This window comes from Sinocyclocheilus rhinocerous, unplaced genomic scaffold (assembly GCF_001515625.1).
Source record: "Sinocyclocheilus rhinocerous isolate Xijiao unplaced genomic scaffold, SAMN03320098_v1.1 scaffold1813, whole genome shotgun sequence".
NCBI classification, from domain to species: Eukaryota; Metazoa; Chordata; class Actinopteri; order Cypriniformes; family Cyprinidae; genus Sinocyclocheilus; species Sinocyclocheilus rhinocerous.
The window spans coordinates 387,466-410,677 of record NW_015623663.1 but is presented as its reverse complement, the minus strand read 5'-3'; the positions used below and the strand labels follow the sequence as shown (position 1 = coordinate 410,677).

The 23,212-nt window shown below is 38.5% G+C and overlaps 4 protein-coding genes across 7 annotated transcripts in view; 3 read left to right on the top strand and 1 right to left on the bottom strand.

The window, feature by feature from the left end:
- The first annotated feature begins 4,713 nt into the window (after positions 1-4,713).
- On the top strand, positions 4,714-10,122 carry psmb1 (proteasome 20S subunit beta 1). Its single transcript, XM_016529092.1, has 6 exons — positions 4,714-4,881; positions 5,474-5,581; positions 6,735-6,816; positions 6,943-7,072; positions 7,239-7,345; positions 9,818-10,122. Exons 1-6 carry the CDS (start codon positions 4,778-4,780, stop codon positions 10,001-10,003), a joined length of 717 nt encoding a protein of 238 aa, XP_016384578.1. The 5' UTR covers positions 4,714-4,777; the 3' UTR covers positions 10,004-10,122.
- A 1,151-nt stretch (positions 10,123-11,273) lies between these two features.
- On the top strand, positions 11,274-12,962 carry tmem14a (transmembrane protein 14A). 4 transcript variants are annotated; one of them, XM_016527861.1, is made up of 5 exons: positions 11,274-11,383; positions 11,492-11,568; positions 11,983-12,084; positions 12,182-12,269; positions 12,803-12,962. In XM_016527861.1, exons 2-5 carry the CDS (start codon positions 11,493-11,495, stop codon positions 12,834-12,836), a joined length of 300 nt encoding a protein of 99 aa, XP_016383347.1. In that variant the 5' UTR covers positions 11,274-11,383; position 11,492; the 3' UTR covers positions 12,837-12,962. The 4 variants fall into 4 exon arrangements, with proteins under 4 accessions (XP_016383347.1, XP_016383123.1, XP_016383280.1 ...); XM_016527637.1 differs by having other exon boundaries at positions 11,487-11,568; XM_016527794.1 differs by having other exon boundaries at positions 11,479-11,568.
- LOC107720698 (glutathione S-transferase 3-like) lies at positions 12,892-14,055 on the bottom strand. Its single transcript, XM_016528536.1, has 5 exons — positions 13,835-14,055; positions 13,649-13,700; positions 13,436-13,568; positions 13,180-13,321; positions 12,892-13,098 (listed from the first exon to the last, which is right to left on the bottom strand). The coding sequence occupies exons 1-5, from the start codon at positions 13,919-13,921 to the stop codon at positions 12,892-12,894; spliced, it is 621 nt and encodes a 206-aa protein (XP_016384022.1). The 5' UTR covers positions 13,922-14,055.
- Positions 14,056-16,402: 2,347 nt separating this feature from the next.
- polh (polymerase (DNA directed), eta) overlaps positions 16,403-23,212 on the top strand; it is a 21,407-nt gene continuing 14,597 nt past the window's right edge. Inside the window, exons 1-9 of the mRNA XM_016527133.1 lie at positions 16,403-16,634; positions 17,056-17,190; positions 18,114-18,340; positions 18,417-18,589; positions 20,692-20,795; positions 20,871-20,990; positions 21,139-21,262; positions 21,469-21,534; positions 22,223-22,386. Coding sequence (XP_016382619.1) covers positions 16,498-16,634; positions 17,056-17,190; positions 18,114-18,340; positions 18,417-18,589; positions 20,692-20,795; positions 20,871-20,990; positions 21,139-21,262; positions 21,469-21,534; positions 22,223-22,386 — 1,250 coding nt within the window. The 5' untranslated portion in view covers positions 16,403-16,497. The remainder of the gene's footprint in view (positions 16,635-17,055; positions 17,191-18,113; positions 18,341-18,416; positions 18,590-20,691; positions 20,796-20,870; positions 20,991-21,138; positions 21,263-21,468; positions 21,535-22,222; positions 22,387-23,212) is intronic.

The following is a 23,212-nucleotide window of genomic DNA, read 5'->3' as shown; positions in this document are numbered from 1 at the left end:
CTTTATCTGAAACTTTCCCTGAGCTCCACCCCGCAGTGAAACCCGATCTGCAGAGGCTCGACCTGTTTGAGTGGAGCGCTTCAGGGCTGGGCAACTACAATTACACACGCAGTACTTAATCATTTTACACTGCAGAATTTTATTTGAATTGACAATAAACTTTTACAGTACCTTAAAAGTTACACAGCTATTGTTAAATGACATCTGCCTACTGGGAAGTTTCTGTGAATGAGCTGTAGAATGCCATAGGCATGTGACGGTATCAAGTTTCCATGTTGCGATAATTGCACGGTATACGGTATTATCACGATTTTGAAATAAATTGCAAAAATGTTGTCATAATTCAGTAAAACTGGGTTAATAACTGTTTTATAATAAAAAATCGAACATTTAAACACAATAAACCATTGGACAACAAATTTACAAAGTAAACTATTGTTTCAAATGGATTAAAGTTCAAAAGAATTAATAGGTAACACTTTACAATAAGATCTCATTAGTTAACCTTACTTAATGCATTAACAATGAGCAACATCTGTAACAGAAGTTAAGTTCTTTGTTAAAAAAATACAACTTGTTATTAAATGTTGAAATCAACTAAGATTAATAAATGCTTTAGAAGAATTTTTCATTGGCAGTTTATGTTAACTAATGAATTAACTAATGTTAACTAATGGAGCCTTAATGAAAAGTGTGACCGGACAATAAAGAATCAAAAGCTTTTCAAACAATATCTACGGCATGTTGTAGTCCAGATTAAAATGTAAAATTAAATGTAAGTATTTAAGTATTCAGTGCTGCTTTGAACACCATAGCGAATACAAAAATCTGAATGGCTGTTTAAATGATTTAGATACGTTTCAGAAAGTAGTGCAGCTACGACTGCATTTCTGCTGTTCCATCAGCGCCACCTGCTGTCAGAGAGTGAATGTGCGCTTTCATTCAGCGCGTCTCCTTCACTCGTTCCTCCTGCGCTTCTCTGCGCTTAACAATCAATTATTAATAACAATTATATAAGCTTCACTGAGGAAAAGAATCGTGCTATCCTATCGCCAATACACGATATTATCATGCTAATTTATTGAATTATTTACTTATAATCATAGCCGGAGATTGAACCAACTCCAGGGTAAGGCTAAAAGCAGCCTAATGTAATATATAAATGTATAAACGACACATTATATTTTTTTTCAAGTAAGTAGCATATGGATGTCTTATCATAAAATATTTTTAATATGACTGAATTTGTATTTAACCTGATAACAATTTAATAGAAACATTTACTAATTATAATACTTTAATTTCCTCAGTTATTCAAACAGCAGCTATGGAAAACGAGCATTTAAATTATCAAAGAACATCACTGACTTCAGTCTAGCACGAGTTTATGCACTTTAAAAACACTCCCGTTATAATCAGTGAAGTTGTCTACACTGTATGATGAATACATCTCTTATACTTACAATGCACATACATCTGCACTTTGTTGTTTATGATGAGAGAATTCGCGAGAGAGCAGAAATCAGTCAGCGAGCGCACGCACTGAACAACAAAACTCCGGTGTTTCAGCGATGACTCGTCTGAACGCTTCTGATTGGCCGCTGCATTCATAAACTCAACGGAATCGTGTGTGATTGGTTAAAACAGGCAACACTGTAAAATGCGGGAAAAGAAATATGATGCAGCAAATAAGCCTAATATTAATTAGATATTAGTACTAGCCTGATAATAATGATAATAATAATAATAATAATGTCAAAAGCAATAGCAAGGCAAGGTGATTTCTCTGACTATATCATCGATACACAATAGGCTACTAGTGGCACAACCCTAAATATTTGTTTATGTAAACTGTGTGGCTGGTTTTGCTCTATCTGATGGCAGTGAGAAGTCCATGTGTATGCATGTTTGTGTGAGACACAGAAAGTGAGTTTGTAGTGTCCTTCGAAACAATTTTGTTTTTAAAATGTGAATTTAACATAGGCCTAAAACTTGTGGACTTTGCGATTAAGAGTATTTTATTCATTTGAAACAAATTCTTTTTTTTTAAATTTTAAATACAGTTATCAACACTTTAATACTTTAGATTGTATTTACTGCATGCAATACATAAACACAGAACACTAAAGAAAATTATGAAATTTTATGAATTAAGAGGAAAGTTAATTTAAGCAAACCCTGTCATGGAAGTGTCAGTTTCTGCAATTACTCTACCATCAATATTCAGTAAACCTCTATATTACAAACTTGTACAGTCTTATGTACAGACTGTTTGAAACCTGGTGTTGATTGCAATACTACAAGCGCTCCCTAAAAGATATATAGCATGTGTAAAAACAAATGTACAGAATGAACAAACATACAAACGGGACTGTGGTCTTGCAAACTTAGCTAATAAAATCGTGTGCATGTTTTCTTTTCTGACACATCTACTATATTGACTAATAATCTGGTCATTTTTGCTGCCTTTGCATGAATCAAAGGGCGTATTCATTTTCAAGCCCTGAAACGGCCTAATCAGAATAATTCAAGGGAAATCATACGTCCACCCTTTTAATGCGCCCATGAAGAAACTATAGTGCTGTCTGATTCCTGTGCTTACGATTTCACGTGAATCAGAGCTGACCAGTTTATGGACTGCATTGGTGGGTGTGGCTTTTCTGTCAACCATTCAAGAGGCATATAGTGGCAGCAGATGAGACACAGCTCTAGAGACACCAATTAGTTTACAGACTGAATGTTCCCATGACTCAGGAAACATTACCATTTCAGCAAAGAGGGTGGAGAAAGCGCCGCCTTGCTTCACACTCTCTGGATGGACAGGTTCTGAAACCACAGGTGCCTGCAGGCGTCTGTCACACCCAAAGCTGAACCTCACTGCATGTGCATGGTGTTCTTTTCCCGAAATATGCTTATATTCATCAGTAGCTAAAAATGCATGTTTCAGCATTTAATACAAGCTGTAGGTTGCGTAGGAAGTGTTGACTATAGTGAGAGCACTTCAGTGTTCTGTGCATTTGTCTTTGCAGTTAAATTAGGGGTGGTAGTAATAACAGGGTTTTTCATTCTTGGCATTTATCCAGAGAACCGGAATATTAAAAAGGATAATCAAGTATTGATACATGTGCATTTTACATGCCAAAAAGCTCATTGCCATTTATTGTAAAAAGACAGAATGGCCCACTTGTTGGTTAAGAGAAATATCTTCATGCATTGCAATGGAAAAGATAACCTATATTCTAAAGGGTAAAGAAGCTAAATTTAAGAAAATCTGGAGTCCTTTTTTATTATTTATTGAATGTAGGGATATTAACAATATAATAGAGGAGGATCAAGTATTCAAATATATGTTAATGTGCATTATATTAACCCCTTACAGCTGTGGTTGTTATTGTTTGCAATGGATTATTAAATCTAGCTTCCAAAGTACGTACTGTATTAACCTAATGTTGGTTTGTGCTATCACACTTTTCATGTTATATGAGCCCCTAGTGTTTTTATTGGCTCATTGCCATTTATGAGAAAAAGACAGAAAGGCCTACCATAACTCATTGGTTAAGAGAAATATCTTCATGCATTGCAATGGAAAAGATAACCTATATTCTAAAGGGTAAAGAAGCTAAATTTAAGAAAATCTGGAGTCCTTTTTTATTATTTATTGAATGTAGGGATATTAACAATATAATAGAGGAGGATCAAGTATTCAAATATATGTTAATGTGCATTATATTAACCCCTTACAGCTGTGGTTGTTATTGTTTGCAATGGATTATTAAATCTAGCTTCCAAAGTACGTACTGTATTAACCTAATGTTGGTTTGTGCTATCACACTTTTCATGTTATATGAGCCCCTAGTGTTTTTATTTTTTATTTTTGGTACATTGTAAGTGTTGTTACAGACACAGTGTGTACATGTGTCAGTCTTGTAAGTGTTTGAAGAAAATTTAATAAAAATAGTATTACCAAAAAACAAAACAAAAATTAGGGGTAGTACTTTCTCACCTAATTGCTTCTGCTTGTATTGATTTTGGAAATTGTTTTGAATGTAAGTGTCTGTGAAGAGTCGTTGCTCTGTGACAATCCCTTGACATAATATCACATCAGGATGTTTTGTGACTGGTTATTTTTTTCCCCTATTTATTATTTATCTCGTTTGATATTTTCATTTATCAGGCGAATAGATATATAGACTAGTAATAAATAGGGATGGGGAAGTGGAAGAGGTTACAAATAGAGATCTATTCATTCTATATAATATAAATAAAGAATCCATTTTAAAATATTTGGAATACAGGAAGAAGAAAAGAACACAAGCATCACAAAAGACGAATAATTACAGATACATTTATTTATTAAAACATATAGAAATGCACAATGTATTTTTTTGTGGTTATCCATTTAGGGCTTCATTGGGATTTCTCTATGTAGACTACATACTGATATATTAGTTACAATAGCTGCTTTACTGCATGAACATTGATAGCAGTGTCTTGTGTTACTTCATAGAAAGTCTTCAGATGAATGCTAACCCTGCTCACGCAATGCGAGTCACTGGGAGCTTGTTTCGCCTATACAGGCCTACAATTGACTAAAGTAACCTCTGTGGAGGTGCTCGAAATTTGAATATTTATTCACACCTGTGACGCTTCCAGCAGACGGCGGTACGAGCTACCATGTGCCTGCGAACGTTGTGACGTAAGCGCACAGGAAACAAAGGACCTGTCAACTTCCGGCGGCCATATTGCGGTGATACAGCGAGTTTCGGTGAAGGAGCTCATGATGATTTCTGCTCGGGCTTATGGAGATAATGGAAAGATGAAGGAGTATCACTACACAGGTCCAGTGGAGCATAAGTTCTCTCCTTATGCCTTCAACGGAGGGTAAGAAGCGGCGCTTTCTGTCTCCATCTTCCTCAAGCACAGGAGCCAGAGAACAGGGCAGCAGAAATTCAGCTGCTAACTCTTTAGAAAGTCTGTTTCGCGATTCCTGCTTCTGCAAGTTTCTCTCTGCTAACTCCCGAGAGTTAAACTCAGTCGCAGGAGTCCAATCTCGAGTCTAACAGCACGGTATAATTGATCGAAGCTGTGCTGATTTTACTTCCTCTATCATCAGTGCAGCATTCGACGGGAAACCATACTTTCTCAGTCAAAACAGCTGATATCTGCACTATTAATATGCTATGTAGATTTTTATGGCCTATTATTGATTTCTGCAGACTTGTTTCAATGCCATTGCACTGCACTCTGAGAAGGCAGATCATAATATTCTTAGTTTTCATCATTTAGTTGGATGACAAAGAACATATAATTTGTACATAAACACTAAATGACTTAATTTTAAACAATTTGAGTACATAATCTTAAGTCAAGTGTGGAAATAGTCCTGTCTGTCCTCACTATAAGTTGTGAGGAAAGAGCTGAACTGTACTGTTGCATTATATAATGTGTGTTTTGCTTCATCTCATCTTCTCAGGACTGTGCTGGCGGTGGCTGGTGAAGACTTTGCTCTCGTGGCTTCAGACACGCGTTTAAGTGAAGGATACAGCATCCACAGCCGAGACTCCCCCAAATGCTACAAACTGTGAGTGTGTGTGTGTGAGATCCCATTAATTATTCTGTGTAGTGCTGGGCGATATACCGGTTCATACCGAATACCGGTGTTTATTTTTGTTATGATCTGAATTTTTAAAATACCGCAATACCGGTGTATATCGCTTAAACAACGTTTGGAACGCGACACTAGTTTGAACTTTTCACTGTTGCACTGTGGTGAGGGAACAGCTGTATGTGTCACTAAGCGTGAAAGTTCAGAAACTGAAGCTGTAGAACTAATAGAACGTGATCTCATCCACAATATCCACATTGACCGCCACAAATATCCACCGCCCCCTGCCATCAGCTCCCGCGTCTCTCACACACGCACAAGCGCGACTTTCAGTTGGAAAAATGAAATGGTAATGGCATTGTTGGTGAGGGAACAGCTGTATGTGTTACTAAGCGTAAACGTTCAGAAACTGAAGCTGTAGAACTAACAGAAGAACTCATCCACAATATCCACATTGACCGCCACAAATATCCACCGCCCCCTGCCATCAGCTCCCGCGTCTCTCACACACGCACAAGCGCGACTTTCAGTTGGAAAAATGAAATGGTAATGGCATTGTAAGTCAATATACTGCAGTATTTCCTCTCAATCAGTAGAAAATATGTTGGTCATACCGCCCAGCACTAATGCTGTGCCTCAAACAGTCAAAAAAAAAAATAAAATCTCTTTTTAATTTTTTTTTTTAGATTTTTGATATTTGTTCTTTGAAATGTTGGAACTGATTCAAATTTGCAGATTTTAAATAAGAGATTTTTTTTACGAGTTGTAAGATAAGGGGCGATTATTAAACTAATGACACTGTCGTTAGGAAACGGTTAAAATATGAGCACTTCAGCGCTGTTTTTGTCCTGGCGTCTATTGTAGTGGACATGGAAAAAAATGTGTTGGCACAAATCTTGGCTTTAGACTAATTTCTGCGCTGAAGAAGAGCAAATTTCAACTGGATAATTTATTTATTGATTTATTTATTTTTTGCTCAGTGGAAAAAACATTCGGGTCTGAAGGGTTCATTGGCCAAATATATAGTGAATATCTGATTTATGGCTTCCAGTGCTTTCTGTGCTGCTTTGATTTAGCTGTAAGTGTATGGAGAAGATGAACCTGATCTCTCTGGCTCATTCCCGTACAGGACAGACACTACAGTGATTGGCTGCAGTGGTTTCCATGGGGACTGCTTGACGCTAACCAAAATCATTGAGGCAAGACTGAAGGTGTGTTTGACGACAAAACCGCGTCATATTTTCTGGTCAGGTCATGTTCAGTCAGTGCTGATAATGTGACAGGACATGTTTTATGAGCTGTAGGTTTCCTCAATAACGACCTTCTTTCCCTTGTAGATGTACAAGCACTCAAATAATAAGAGCATGACAAGTGGAGCTATCGCCGCCATGCTGTCCACCATCCTGTACGGGAAGCGTTTCTTCCCTTACTATGTCTACAACATTATCGGTGGTCTCGATGAGGAGGGTGAGTTTGTCAGAGGGAATGGAGATCGTCAAAGATGCTTACACATGTTAAAATTAATAGAAATACTATTTAAATTCTGTAGCTCAGAAATATATAAACAGTTTATTATACACTTTTTTTTATACAGAATTGTCCATTTAAATAGCCAATTTGCTTTTCATTCAAGGTCGAGGTGCCGTTTATAGCTTTGATCCAGTTGGTTCTTACCAGAGAGACACTTATAAAGCAGGCGGCTCTGCGAGTGCAATGCTGCAGCCTCTTCTTGACAACCAGGTGAGACATTGCAGTCCAGTCGGGTGAATCTCACAAAACCTAAAGAGGTCATATCTATACTCACAATCAAAAGAAAGATATTGTATTTTACTTCAAGAAAATATAGACCGTTTTCAGGACTATTTAGCATTTTTGTCCCCCCTCTAAATTCTTATTACTGTAAAAATAAGACTTCGCAAAATATTTATATATCATATGTGACCCTGGAGCACAAAAGCAGTCTTAAGTCGCTGGGGTATATTTGTAGCAATAGCCAACAATACATTGTATGGGCCAAAATTATAGATTTTTCTTTTATGCCAAAAATCATTAGGATATTAAGTAAAGATCATGTTCCATGAAGATATTTTGTAAATTTCCTACCGTAAATATATCAAAACTTAATTTTTGATTAGTAATATGCATTGCTAAGAACTTCATTTGAACAACTTTAAAGATGATTTTCTCAATATTTAGATTTTTTTGCACCCTCAGATTCCAGATTTTCAAATAGTTGTATCTCGGCCAAATATTGTCCTATCCTAACAAACCATACATCAATGGTAAGCTTATTTATTCAGCTTTCAATTTCGAAACTTTCGAAAAATTGACCCTTATGACTGGTTTTGTGCTCCAGGGTCACATATTGGTTTTTGTCAACTGTGATTAATTGTCATGAAAATGTCACCTTTGAAAAAGTCGTAAAGGCTTCATTTTCATTGAGCAAAATACAAATTATCTTTTAATTTTAAGGTGAAATGCACCCTGGACATGTTTTCACGAGATTCATCTTTTCATTCAGCATTTAAAATGAAAGTAAAGCCCGAAGTATACTTCGGTTTTTAGTTTTTACACATATGTGAGGGTCCGTATAAAGTGTGCCTGACGCAAGTTTCATCTCCAGAATGGTATGTGCGTACTGTACGCACACAAACCGATTTTTGTAACTGCACAAACTTTGTACGTACAGGTCACATGCGCGCTGGATTTGTTTTGCACTAATCAGTTGTTCCACAAGGTGGCAGCACTGGCCTGGGCCGCTGTTTCACAGTAGAAAAAATCAAGAGACAGAACAACAACAGACGGCCTCATTGACTAGCGCTTGTGAAAGTTTGTTATGAGAGAGACACAACTTTAGTTTAACCCCTTAAGTGCCACCCCCCCATTTTTGAACATAGACGTGAATGTTTATTTTACGTTTATTTTACGAATGTTTATTTATTTATTTTTATTTTTTATTATCTGTGTTTTTTGTTCTGTCACTGTCATTCTGTTGCACTGTGGAAGCTTCTGTCACGAAAACAAATTCCTCGTATGTGTAAACATACCTGGCAATAAATCTCATTCTGATTCTGATTCTGATTCATTCTGAATGTGCACTATCCAAACTTAAATTATTATAATTCATGAAAACTTTGGAATACAGACCTAAAGTTGGACTTCTTTTTAAGAAGACAATCTGCAGATTACTGCAGAAGTGGAATCATTTCAAAATATTAAAGTATCAAAAAGTTATAGAAGTTTACATTTACTGTAAAGAAAATGGACTGTACCCATTTTTTTGATTTTTTATATAAAGTAAATATTTTACAAAATATTTTTGAATCCAAAATTGATATAAAGTTAAAGCCTTATGTCTAAATAAGTTATGTTCCAAATTTGAAGTTGATATAAAAAAAAATTGAGGTTCCTGTGAGTTTTTATTTAGGGCATTATACCACAAACAGCCACCGGGTGCCATTCAAACTCTGTAGAATTTTTGTTGATGCATTTTTCTGTCACGAAGGTCTAAATTTCTCTGTCAATATTACTTCTATCAAACAATAACCACCGAATATAGAATCTTGAGACTCAGACCTTTCCAAATATATGTATTTTGTCAAGATTATAAATGCATTTTGAAAATATGACACTTGACTCCACCCACTAAGGGGAGGAGACTGCTAAAAAGATTTTAAAGTACAATTTCCATGGTAAAGCAATGTCCGATTTAAAAATGGTTTTCACAGGATGAATTCTGAGGTTTTAAGCTTTCAAATGATATATAATTACTAAAATATGTGAAAAAAAAAAAAAAGAGATCCATTGGGCCCACCTGTGGGCCGGTGGCACTTAAGGGGTTAAAAGAGTACAAAGATATTTTTATCACTCATAACTTCTGGAGAAAAACCGCGCAGACACTGGACAAAGATGACGCTTTCTAGAGCGCATGTGGCGACTGCCTGCGTTCACGCATGCTATCAAATAGAGTATAGTTTGAAAGGCTACGCATTCGAGTGTACGCATACAAAAGCGAAGTATACTTTGGGCTTAATGTTCAAACTCAGACCCGTTGGTTTGCTGTTAACACTCTTGTTCATGGAGAATATAAGCAGAGCAAATGTGTACGACTGGTGTTATTGAGCTAAATCGAACTGCCAGCTGAGAAAGGCTTGATATGTCTTGCCAGACCTCTTCTTCTTGAAGTCTTAAATGAGTTTGTTTTTGTCTCAGATTGGGTTCAAGAACATGGAGAACGTGGAGCAGCTTCCCCTGACCCTGGAGAAGGCCGTGCAGCTGGTGAAGGATGTGTTCATCTCGGCCGCTGAGAGGGACGTGTACACCGGAGATGCCCTCAAGATCTGCATCATCACCAAGGAAGGCATTCGAGAGGAGATCGTGCCGCTCCGGAAAGACTGAGGCGTCTTCTCGGCCATGCCAAAATTAGCCCGTTTTTGTCTTATCGATATTCTCCGGTTGCATCCTTCAATCTGCTGTTCCTTTTATATTCCTTCTCAAGAATAAATATGGTAACCGTATCAGTATTGTCTTTCTTTCAGAGTGTTTTGTCAGTTTGAGACCGGCAGGTTGTCCTTATGGGGGACACTGTTGAGCAAAACAGATTCTCTTGAAAACACACATTTGCATATTGATCGTACAAGTGGTAAACGTCTACATGCGTAGAAATGAAAACCATTACATCTGTCAGTGTTCCCTGTGTGCTTGTTTTCTATATTAAAAACTCAATGATTATATTCAGCTTTAATTTGAACATTTGCAGTCAACTTCAGCAAAAAGCTCTTGTTTGCTGGTAAGATGTGTTTGACAGTTTGTGGTGTGGCAAATTGTGCACTGAGGTTTGTAATTTTATTAATGAAGAATGTGGCAAAGTCGTCAGCTGTTAGAGTTGATGAAGGAGGACAAAGGAGGGAGGAAAATGTTTTAAAGAGCATGCGAGAGTTAGGCAAATTGTTAATTTTGTTGTGATGGTATGTCCTTTTAGCAGTGGAGGCATTAGCAGAGAATGAAGAGAGGAGTGATCGATATACATTTAGGTCAGTCTCGCATTTTTGAACCAAACCACGCGTTTTTTTTTAAGTTCAGAAAGGCATTATTTTTCAAAGTTACACAGTAAATTAAACCGTAAACTTGAATAAATGGAAAGATCTGAAAGATCTCGTTGTGGTTCTAAACTTCATAAACAAAAAGTGGCAAGAAGTATGGAACTGTGATAGCAAGGGCAGACATGTGTATAATATTCAGCAGCAAGTAGGAAACAGAAGAAGTGTTTTTAGGAATAGGAAAGAAGATACAATTATTTCTCGCATCCGAAAGGGCATACTAGATTAAATCACTCTCTGTTTAATATAGGAAAACATGAAACGGGTCAATGTATTTTTTGTAATCAGGCAGAAACAATAGAGCATGCTTTAATAAAATGTAAAAAGAAAGGTTAAAACTCATTAAGGAAGTAAGAAACATGGGTGTTGAATCATTTAATTTGTTAAGGCTTTTGAAAGAGCATGCAGAACAAGGCAAAATATATGGTGCTATTATAAAATACATTAAAGAAATAGGATTAATCAGGAGAACTTAGTTTTTTTTTATGTGTGTGTATATATATATATATATATATTAGTTGCTTATTAGTGCTTCACACTCCAGTCCAGTTGGTGGCGGTAAATGCACTAGAAGTTGGTTTGCCATCCGCCATAAAACATTATTAGAAGAAGAAGAAGAAGAAGCAGCTCATTTCCAGCTATTTTCTTAGAAATACCTGCGATTCACTCGCGATATCTGGTAATGGTATTGTTGACTGTGTATTTTCGGATTGTTGTATTGTGTGATTATGTCTGTAGTGTGTATATGTTATTATTCCCTCACTGTGCATGTTGTTTTCTAGCACAGAATGGCAGTGGACTGGCTGGGCTTTGCCTATGCTGCAGCTCTTGCTCTGGGCGGATTCATGGGCTATAAAAGAAGAGGTATTTGTTAACTGTGCTGTTGTTTTTAATGCATCCTTTAAAGGGAACGTGTGCAGCTGTCAGAAGATGATATGATCACAGTTTTTTTTTTTTTTTAATCTAACTTCTAATCTGTGCATGTTGTTTTCTAGCACAGAATGGCAGTGGACTGGCTGGGCTTTGCCTATGCTGCAGCTCTTGCTCTGGGCGGATTCATGGGCTATAAAAGAAGAGGTATTTGTTAACTGTGCTAATAGAGTTTTAAGCATTATGCACCATTTTTATTTGTATTGGAATATAATTGCAAAGCCATAATATTCTTTTAAACGCTTATTAGACGTACTTTGTCTGCAATCTATATCCATCCCATAACATCACTGTACTTTATTGTAAGGGATTGATGGGGATATTTAATGTAATGACTGACTTCTGCAGGAAGTGTGGTGTCGTTAATTGCCGGACTCTTCTTTGGAAGTGTGTCTGCATATGGAGCATATAAAATAACAAATGATCCGCACGATTACTGGACCTCTCTAAGTAAGTATAAAAATACAATCACTAATCTCGACCATTCAGAAATACTCTGCATATATCGGCTTTGAACTTCTTTTTTCCATGACTTTTTCCGCACTAGCTGCTGCCGGTGTACTGACACTTGTGATGGGAATGAGATTCAGGAAATCTGGAAAATTAATGCCTGCAGGAATCATGGCGGGACTGAGGTAAATCCCTAAAGTTTGTGTAATGAAAATGTCCGGCGTTCATAGAATCACAGTTGAAAAATATATAAATTCTCGCGTTAAGAAGAATGATGATATGTTCAGACTACGGCTGGCTGATGGAGCTAAAATTATGCCAAGCATATTCATATTTAATGCAAGAAGTAAAATGCTGTCATCATTTACTCGCCCTCAAACCTGAGTTTAGTTCTGTTGAACATAACCGAAGATATTTTGAAGAATGTGGGTGACTGAACAGTTGCTGGTCCCCATTGACTTCAATAGTAAGAAAAAAAAATACCATGACATTCAGTGGCATTTGAGTAAATTATGCTAGTGTTCATTTTAGGGTGACTTACAGAAGTCATGTTTTCACACACTAACACTAGGAAGAATGATTTTTTTTATATGCTCCAATAGATCAATATTATAGCTAAAGCAAATGCATGTTACGTTACACTGACAGGTGCAGATGTGTCAAAGCACTGAGAGCTGGTTCGGTGTAAATGCTCAATCAGACGGTCTTCTGTTTTCAGCCTCCTGATGGTTTTGCGGCTTTTGATCTTCTAAGTGCTCGTGGACAGACCACACTGGGACCTTTCTCCCGACATCTGCTGTGTTCATGTCACAGTATTATCATTTTGTAATCACCAAGTTGCATCTTGAACATTCCAAATAAATCTGTTGGTTTTAGAATCTCCGCTTTAATCTTGTAACAAAAAGGAAGCTTGCAGATTAATTGGTGATTAACAAGCATCAGAGAGGCTTCAAGAAGGTGAACGTCAGCACGGCTCAACTGGTTTCCCACAAGGAACTGAGAGTTTGCAAGACCCTACAAACCAGAAACGCACCATGTGGATAATCATGCATGGGATAAATGAGAATAAATAGTCGTCGGCAGAGCTGTCGGTACCTTTTCAAACACAGGAAGAAAGCGATCTGTGGCCTTCTGCTCTATAGTACTGAGGTGTATCTGTTTGTTTTCAGCTGGTTTGAAAGGATGCATTATAATCATATCCATTAGATCGCTGGCACCCTCTGAATACATGTCGATCCTTCAGGACAAAAACATGCATTCAGTGACAATTGCTTGGGTGTGGCGGAAAAGCAAGGCCACTTGGAATCATATCGATTACAAAACACTTTTCATAAACAAAGTTGACTTTTACATAGCCCGTTCTTTAAGGTCTTTTCCATATAGATTGTATTTTCCAGCGATGTAATTCAAGATGGCCTTTGACTGCACGAGCTGCATCCCGTCTATTTCAACCAAAGGCACCTGCTGAAACATCAGGGCTCCATCTACATTAAACATACGGATTGCGTTATTATATACGGTCATGAAACAACACGATTAGGAATTTAGTGATTAGTTAACATACCATTGAGCAGTTTTTCATACTCCTCTCTTTTGGTCAAAAACACTTCCTCAAACTGTAAAGACACATTCACAAATGTCATTTGCCATGCATACTATTTGCAACTTTTTTTTATTAAATATGTATGTAGCGTAAATTCCATTTAATCGCATCGACGTGAAAAACTTCTCCAGACTTCGCGCAACAAACCTCGACTCCAGCTGCAGCCAAAAGCCAACGGATCGACTCCATTTTTCCTCTTCCGTTGAAGTAACGCAACACAACTTTCTCAGACATTTTCACGAAATAAAGCGACACTTCAAACCTTTTTTTAATATATAAATTTAACAGAAACTAAATAATCTTAGTCCACTGTGTGACAGCTACTTTCAGTTTGCGTACGCCAATGGACCTTTTTCACACTTCCGGGTTTCTCAGCAGCAGCGGAAGTCGTCATAGTTGGTTTAACTTGAAGAGCGTGAATGAGAGAGCACCACAAATATATTTTTTGCATTCCCATTCGCTCAAATAGCAAAAGAAAAACTCCACGATAGTGTTTGTTATAAATGTACATACATTTAAAAAAAATACAAATATGAAAAACTTTGGAGGATTTATGATGCTGGTGACCGTTAAACGCGTCATCACAGTCTTGTGAAACGGGGCAGCAAAGCATTGTGGGAAATACCAACTGTTTTAGTTTCAAAAGAGTATAATAAACGAATAAATACACCGTTTGTATTCATGTCGTGTTTCATACATCTATATTTGATCGCGCAAGTATCGCGTACGTGTGAAAGCAGTAACTTGATGTGAGGTTACCGTCGAAGAGAAACCACGCTCGCGTCTGAGGTATATATACCTCGTGAGCGGACGCTTGTTCTCGGATGTGAGGGCGATCTGGCTGCGACATCTGTCACCCCATTGATCGCTAGGGTTGATTCGGCTGATCTGGCTGGCTAGGCGGGTGTCCCCTTCCTCCCTCACCGGTCCATGTGTGTCCCTCCCGAAGCTCTGCGCTCGGTGGAAGAGGACGAGATCCCCCGGCGGACGATCGTTGGTATAGAAGTAGCTGCGCTCCCCTGCTAGAACCTCCAAACAAGCTCAAGGCCCATTTGTAGGAGAAACGTAGGGAAGTCGAGCTCCAAGACTTCAAACACATCCAAATGAGGCACTGCATGTGGCAGTCTGCCTTCCTTTTGTCAATCAATGCTTGGATCAATCAACACGCGACGCGAAAATTTAGAAACGGTTTCTATTTCCGAGACGTCGCGGCTGGAACAACAACATGACAGTAGATAATCTCATCTGTCACCCCATTGATCGCTAGGGTTGATTCGGCTGATCTGGCTGGCTAGGCGGGTGTCCCCTTCCTCCCTCACCGGTCCATGTGTGTCCCTCCCGAAGCTCTGCGCTCGGTGGAAGAGGACGAGATCCCCCGGCGGACGATCGTTGGTATAGAAGTAGCTGCGCTCCCCTGCTAGAACCTCCAAACAAGCTCAAGGCCCATTTGTAGGAGAAACGTAGGGAAGTCGAGCTCCAAGACTTCAAACACATCCAAATGAGGCACTGCATGTGGCAGTCTGCCTTCCTTTTGTCAATCAATGTGCTTGGATCAATCAACACGCGACGCGAAAATTTAGAAACGGTTTCTATTTCCGAGACGTCGCGGCTGGAACAACAACATGACAGTAGATAATCTGAATTATTCAAAGTTAAATGTGTTTAATATGAGTTTAAATATCATATTGCGTGACCTTATAGCCAAACTGAAAGCAACGATAGTTTACCTCAGACCTTGAAAATAAATTAAAGCAAAGATGACCGTTAAAACTGTGGACTCTGCTAACCAACGAGTGTATTCCATGACAAAGATGTTAACAACAGTCACTCAGTATGTACATTTAATGATGTTAAAAAGCCTTAATATTTATGAATTAGCTAATAAAGTTATCCATTTCGTCGCGAGTGCAGTGCGCTTCCACAGAGGCTCCGCCCACACACGCTTCTGATTGGCTGGGATATTTGATTGATTCTGTCGCGTCGCGTCTAGTGTGGACAGCCAAATTATAAAGACACTTTAGAGTCATTGTGTAAAATTGACACAGGTTTATATCAAAGTATTCAAGTAGTTTATTTCCTAAGTTACATTATACTTAAAAAAAACGGATATGGTCAGTTGTCAGTCTGACTATCTACCCGTACATGTTTAATAACAAAATAAAAATGCAGTAATACAAATTGATTTTGCATTTATTACATTTACATTTAGTCATTTAGCAGATGCTTTTATCAAATGAAGACAATGGAAGCAATCAAAATCAACAAAAGAGCAACGATATACAAGTGCTATAACAAGTCACACATAGCAAGGTTTTTTTAAATAATATAATAAATGAAAAGAAAACAGATAGAATACAGAAAGATTAAAGGCAAGTGTTAGTTTTTTTTAAGAAAACAAGCAGCAAATGAATAGAGTGCAAGTCTAAAAGGGACAAGTGTTTTTTTTAAGAATAGAATTAGAATAGAGTGTGCTAGAGTTAGTCAAATAGTGCGTCCCAAATAATTGCGCAACAACGCAGGGTTTGTTTTTGAGCTCTATTTAATTTATTGTTAAATAAATTATATATAAATTATAATTTATATATAATTTATTTTTGCTATTTTATCCTGTACACGTTATAAATATTATGTATTATGAGTAAAATATAAAATCATTAAAAATTGAACAAATCAAATCGGAACACAAGTCTTGGTCCACTAGAGGCGGTGATCAGCCTCAGCGCGCGATGCTCGGAGGAGAGAAGAAGAGCGCGTGAAGCGTTACTGCTGTGTTTCTGGAGTGAGGTGCAGCAGGGATTGTGCTGAATCTGATGGATATCGGGAAGGACAGAGTGATCGCGCTGGTGGACATGGATTGCTTCTATGTGCAAGTGGAGCAAAGAATCAATCCCGAGCTCAAAAACAAGCCCTGCGTTGTTGCGCAATACAAGACATGGAAAGGCGGAGGGTGAGACACGTAACGTTACAGAGTGACATTGCCTTTTATTAGAGAGGCGTTACAGGCCAGAACAACGTTCTGTTGTCATGTAAAAAATATTTACAGAGATATATACTTTCAATGTTTTCTCTTGAAATGCCATTATTAATTTAGCATTACCTCAAAATGCACTGAAGAAAATGCCACAAAACAAATTACAGTAAACAACCTGAAGGTGAATTTTCATTGCGGTTATTCATAACTCATTTGTTTTGAGTCTCAGAGTCCAAAGAATTAAGCATAATGTGATTTGTCTGATTGCTAGCACTGTCATTTGGTAATTGTGTGCTTAAATGTCAAGAAAATGGTCGTGATGATTAAAACTGGGTTCCTTTGCTTTATTAATAACGAGCTGGATATGTGTCCTGAAACTGAACATGTGTTGTGTTAGCATTATAGCAGTGAGTTATGAGGCCAGAGCTGATGGGGTCAGCAGGAACATGTGGGCAGATGATGCCAGGAGGCTGTGTCCTGATCTACAGGTGGCCCGAGTCAGAGAGGCTCATGGGAAGGCTGACCTCACCCCGTAAGTATTATGTATTATGGGTATTACGCTGTTCAGTCCCAACATAGGGCGTCCAAAATGAGGAAAAGGGACACTTTTAAAATGCACGTGTCACGTTGGAAATGCAATCTTTCTATTCATGTTGGTTTCATGCATTTGTAAAAAAAAAAAACCCCAGTTACGACAGACGTGCTTGATTTGATGTCTAATCCTCCTAACGTGTCTTTCATAGCTGTGTTCAGATCACTAAAGGAATAAAACATGAACATTAGCTGGAAATGTGTTCACCATCAGGCCATCCGAGATGTAGATGAGTTAGTTTCTTCATCAGATTTGGAGAAATGTAGCATTGCATCACTCGCTGGAGTGAATGGGTGCCGTCAGAATGAGAGTCCAAACAGCTGATAAAACATCACAATAATCCACACCACTCCAGTCCATCAGTTAACATCTTGTGAAGACAAAAGCTGCGTGTTTGTAAGAAACTAATCCATCGTTAACTTGAATCGGCTAAAATATGACTCCATAATAACGCTGTCACATCAAAATCCACCTGCAATTTTGTTTAGAGCTGTTTTGGCTTGATCTGTGCATATTTCTCTCCTGATTCAGATGAGACGAGTTTTTCACTGCAGAAAGCAATATTATGGATTGAGGACTCGTCTTTATGATGGATTTGTTTCAGCTTTTGGCTTCACAAGACGTTAGCTGATGAACTGGAGTGCTGTGAATTACTTGTTGTGGGTTGTTGTGATGTTTTTAATCAGCTCTCATTCTGACGGCACCCATTCACTGCAGAGCATCCATTGCTGAGACACTGATGCGATGCTACATTTCTCACATTTTCAGCAAATGTTCATTTTTGGGTCAACTGTTCAATTCAATTGCATTGGTTTCTTGGGTTGAATTAGATCGCCGCTGTCTGACAGGGTTTCTGTGCACAGTTACAGGGAGGCCAGTGTGGAGGTGATCGAGGTGATGTCTCGCTTCGCTGTCATAGAGAGAGCCAGCATCGATGAGGCATACATGGACCTCACCGGCAGCGTGCAGGACAGACTGAAGCACATGAGCGTCCAGGACATTACGCCGCAGCAGCTGAAAAGCACCTACGCTCAAGGCTTTCCACAGACCAGCACCAGTGATCCGAGTGAGAACGCAGCGATTGATAAAGGTGTGTGGCAGCAGATCCCTTGTTATTTGCATTGGAAAGGCTCGAGCGCTCGAGCGGTGTGTTGGTGTCTGTGCAGAGGAGCGGCGGCTCCGGGGCCTGCAGCAGTGGCTGGGGCATCTGTCCTCCAGCGGTCAGTCCTCGCGTGCGGAGCTGTGTTTGACGGTCGGCGCTCTGATCGTGGAGGAGATGAGGGCCGCTGTGGAGGAACACACTGGATTCCGCTGCTCCGCCGGCATCTCGCACAACAAGGTCTGCTGTATGGAAACATTTCACTTCTCATTCAGATGATCTGGTCAGCGCTGAATAGCAGTAACTAGGACACAGACTTCACTCTTCAGTTCTGATGCACAAACATTTGATTCGATTCAGATCTCAGTTAGATTCGATATCGGTTCATGGATGTATATCAGGTACAAAATGCCAAGTGTCAAATGTTCAAATCCTATTGTAATTCATTGTTAGATATAAAAATCAACACTCAAAAACAGAGTTGTATACTAAAGCAATAAGCCCCAAGAAGCCGTGGTTTACAGTGAATTTATAACAGCTAAGGGGCGTTGTTAAAAACCCAGTTAGCTGTTATAAATTCACTGTAAACCACGGCTTCACGGGGCTTATTGCTTTTATAAAGCGGTTAGGGATGTTTATTTTATTGACGGTAAGAATACAATTAATACAAGATTAATACAATCAGTTAAACGGTTTAAAAAGTCATTTAATTATTTATTTTTTCAGTAATTTATCAAAATATTTAAAACGGTTTGCTGCATGGTTAAAATACGCTACGCATATAAAAAAAAACATAAGTTGCGTATAAGTCGCATTTTATTGTTTCATTCAGAAATAGGCCTAATGCCGACGCGAAATGTTTACAAACATAATAAACACTGTTCCCCTCACTCCACAACAAATCCTTTCAATTAACAGTATTTAGAAAAGAACAAGAATTAAAAATATAAGAAGCTATAGCAATATAAACGACAAGCCAAAACGAATTAATTTAGGTTAAAACGAAACTGAAACCAACGTTGCGTCTCTCATTCCACACAAAATCAAATGTTTCCGTATTCGCGATGTATTTGAATGGCAAATTATTGTTTATTATGTACTTCACTCGCGTTCCAATATCCACGTAAAACAATGTTTTGCGTAACATCACGGCGGTACAGTGATAACACTTAACCTTAACGGCTTTAGTCTTAAAGGTAATCGGAATTGTAAAAGGTTTGCCTTTATTTGTGTACATTCACAAAAAAAACAAATCTTTGTGCTTTTGTAAAATAAGCCTAAAGAAAAATAGGATGCCGCTTTCTACTGTTTCCTTTCGCGCAGCACAAAAATGAACCGAAACTCTGCATACTAGGCTACTTGTTACAGTTTTTCTTTAGTTTTCTTAATTTATTATTTAAGTAAAAATATGTTTCTAGTATAGACCTATTTATTCGTTATATATACTGTGTGTGTATATATATATATATATAGCCTAGCTTTATGATGTTTTTCTCCGCTCACAGAAGCGCTGCAGGTGCGTGATGTGATATGAAGACCATGTGAATCCTCATGTTCTGTTGTTTGCTGCTTTTTGCGCATGTTTAACGGGTCACAGACACTTATCCTTTCTAATTTAATTCAATTCTAATTTTAAATAATCTTGTCGTTAGCGGTTAACGAGCGTCGGTTAGGAAAAATAACCGAAATGAACATCCCTAAAAACGGTTATTCCATATACGTAGTAAGATTTCACAGACTAAAACTGAGCAAATAAAGTGTAATGATATTAATAAAAACAGTATTCTTCCACCAAACAATGTAGTTCCTCAGAAACAGTTGTGGTTGCAACAAAGTGGTTGCCGAGCAACACACAGAAGTAAACAAAGGTGTATGTTTGTAGAGTAATTTACAACAGCTTCGAACGTGGCTCAGCCAATCAGAATCAAGGGCCGGAACTCTCCGGTTTATAAAAACATTTAAATTGTACATAAAGTAGTTCTTATACAGTATGTTATGATATAATTATGCTCTTCTTCTTGTTGAAATATATTTAACATTTAAATGGTGACTGACTGTCATAACTTCTTTTCATGAGAGATTTATTCAAAGATGCGTTAAACTGGTTAAGTAAATGGAGTGAATTTTTTTTTAGAATTTTCATTTCTTCATAGAATGTCTTTTCTGAGATAAATGTGACGTGACATTGTTTACAATCACTGAAACGGCGTTTAGTGGTAGTACGAAACACACATGACCACAGGCAAACGCTAGTGCGTCCCAGAATGCAACATTCAAACCTTCACATGAATGAGAGGAAAGCATCTTCAACACTAGTCGATCAAAACTGTATTTTTTCGTAGGTGTTAGCCAAACTAGCATGTGGTTTAAACAAGCCCAATCGCCAAACAGTTTTGCCACTGGGATCCGTTCCTGAACTCTTCAGCACCCTTCCCATCAGGAAAATGTAAGTGGATCACCAGTACTATGATATTATAATTCTCGTAGATGGGCCGTAAATGCTTGTGTGGTTGCTCTTCAGTCGTAATCTGGGAGGGAAGCTGGGGACGTCCGTCACGGAGACTCTGGGGGTGGAAAACATCGGAGATCTCACTCAGTTCAGCAAGGTCCAGCTGGAGCAGCACTTTGGAGAGAAGACTGGGTGAGAAGCGCCGTTCAGAAAAACCTGCTGACGGAAGAGATGTCTGAAAGAGATTCATTGAAATCAATACAGTCTTAAAAAGTCACAGAAAGTTCTGTAGTATATATATCTTTTTCCAGTTACACTCTATCTCATCTCTGTTCCTCAGGCCGTGGCTGTACGACTTGTGCCGAGGGATCGAGTTTGAGCCCGTGAAGCCTCGACAGCTTCCCAAATCCATCGGCTGCAGCAAGAACTTTCCAGGAAAAACCTGTTTGGCTACACAACAGCAGGTACATGGGGAAGTGAGATTGGTGTCAACTAGACTTGTGCCGGTATTCGGTAATGCGATATATCACCTTAATTTCAACATCGTGATAATACCGTATACCGTGATAAAAGCATTAGCAATTAATCGCAACATGAGAATTTGATACCGGCATATCCCTAGTGTCAACACAGATGCTTGTGCTCTGGTGTAACTCGCTCTCTTGTGCAGGTGCAGCACTGGCTTCATCAGTTGGCCCTCGAGTTACAGGAAAGACTGAACAAAGACCGAGATATGGTGAGTCCATTATCACTGAAGTAATGCTGTTTTATAAAACAAATAAATAGTTCTGATTGACTGAGACTCATTCAGAGCTTTTGAATATATATATTGTACAACTACAATTATTATAATTTTTTTAAAACAATACATATAAATATATTTGCCATGCAAAATGAGATGCTCGCTACGATCAGATACTTTCTTAACTGCTGTTTTCTCACCGCTGTCATTTTTGTTGTGTGTTTATTTAATTATTGAGAGGTAAGAAAGTTCATATTTACATCTTCCTCTAAATGCCGCTCTCAGCTGCGTCTGGTTCGGCTGCCGGGAGAGCTGAATTACAGTCTTGCTCTACAGCACCCCACTGGTCAAACACTGTTATTGCAGGTCCTTACATTAGGTCATATGTGATCAAATGACAGTTCGATAACAAAAATATTTGTCAACAATTTTTTATTGTCAAACTGGAGCACTGAATGAGTTCATTCATCATAGGACCAGATACGCCCCTTTTTTGGCTCATTTCAAGTTGGAGTGTGAGTTTTGATTGAGTAACTTGTAGATCTGTGCTGCTCGAGCCGCAAAAAGCTCCAGTCCGATTTGGTGAAGTGGTTCATCCAGTGAATCGTGAATCACTAATACCGCACGATGCGATGTGTTTCTTCTCTTCATATGTAATGCTTCTGTGTTGTTTTGTCTACAGAACGGGCGGGTGGCCAAACAGCTGACGGTGGGCATCCAGCAGGCTGGAGATCGGAGTTTTTCTCGCTGCTGTGCTCTTGTTCGATACGACGCTGTGAAGATGACCTCAGACAGCCTGGCCATCATCAAGAGCCTCAACACCGCAGGAAGCCACCAGGAGGCGTGGTGAGTACCAGCCGCAGCCGATGTCTGATCCAGATCCAGATAATACCGTCATTGTAATGCTATTAAAATCTCTTTTTTTAATCAAATTATATTACTGGGACAGATGGACACTTTAAATTCTGTTCAGATGCTTGTTGAAGAGATTTACAAACCTTGTTTGTCAGCTGAACTACTTGAAGTCCCTCTGAGATTGTAAGTTAAAGGGGTCATATGATGCGATTTCATTTTTTCCTTTCTCTTTAGAGTGTTACAAGCTCTTGGTGCATAAAGAAGATCTGTAAAGTTGCAAAGACTAAAGTCTCAAATCCAAAGAGATATTCTTTATAAAAGTTAAGAGTTAGCCACACCCCCCTAAAACGGCTCGTTCGAACACGCCCCCACATATCTACCTCACTATGTGGGAAGATTTGCATAAAGCCGCCCAAATGTTCACAAAGAAAGAAGGCGTAACTTTTATCCTCGCTGTAGTATTGTTGTTGCCGCCACCGCCATGTCGTGAAGGCGCTGTGTGCTTCGTTGTGAAAGCGAAACGACTTTGTTTGGTCTTCCAAAAGAGGACACGACTAGAAATCAGTGGTTAAGTTGTATTTACAACAACGTTCCAGAACAGTTCAACCCAAATATTCAGATGTGTGCAGCACATTTTATGGAAGACTGTTTACTGATCCTGGGAGAGTTACGTTAGACTAAAATGCCGGCAGTTCTGACTCACGTAAGTACGTTTTCATATTTAAAGGATTTGACACTGACGATTCAAACGTGAGTTTTGAGCAGTGTAGAGAGTAGCACTTGTTGTTTGTCATTTCTTCGATCACAAATGCAGACA

Bases quoted from the DNA above. Each gene is read 5' to 3' on its own strand.
- psmb1 (XM_016529092.1), top strand. From the start codon at position 4,778: ATGATGATTTCTGCTCGGGCTTATGGAGATAATGGAAAGATGAAGGAG. The intron at 7,073-7,238 runs GTGAGTTTGTCA...TTTTCATTCAAG, and splicing joins CGGTGGTCTCGATGAGGAGG to GTCGAGGTGCCGTTTATAGC. The intron at 7,346-9,817 runs GTGAGACATTGC...TTTTTGTCTCAG, and splicing joins AGCCTCTTCTTGACAACCAG to ATTGGGTTCAAGAACATGGA.
- tmem14a (XM_016527861.1), top strand. From the start codon at position 11,493: ATGGCAGTGGACTGGCTGGGCTTTGCCTATGCTGCAGCTCTTGCTCTG. The intron at 11,569-11,982 runs GTATTTGTTAAC...TGACTTCTGCAG, and splicing joins CATGGGCTATAAAAGAAGAG to GAAGTGTGGTGTCGTTAATT. The intron at 12,085-12,181 runs GTAAGTATAAAA...TTTCCGCACTAG, and splicing joins CGATTACTGGACCTCTCTAA to CTGCTGCCGGTGTACTGACA.
- LOC107720698 (XM_016528536.1), bottom strand. From the start codon at position 13,921: ATGTCTGAGAAAGTTGTGTTGCGTTACTTCAACGGAAGAGGAAAAATG. The intron at 13,701-13,834 runs GTTTGTTGCGCG...GTGTCTTTACAG, and splicing joins TGGCTGCAGCTGGAGTCGAG to TTTGAGGAAGTGTTTTTGAC. The intron at 13,099-13,179 runs GTACCGACAGCT...TCTGGTTTGTAG, and splicing joins TTCTTCCTGTGTTTGAAAAG to GGTCTTGCAAACTCTCAGTT.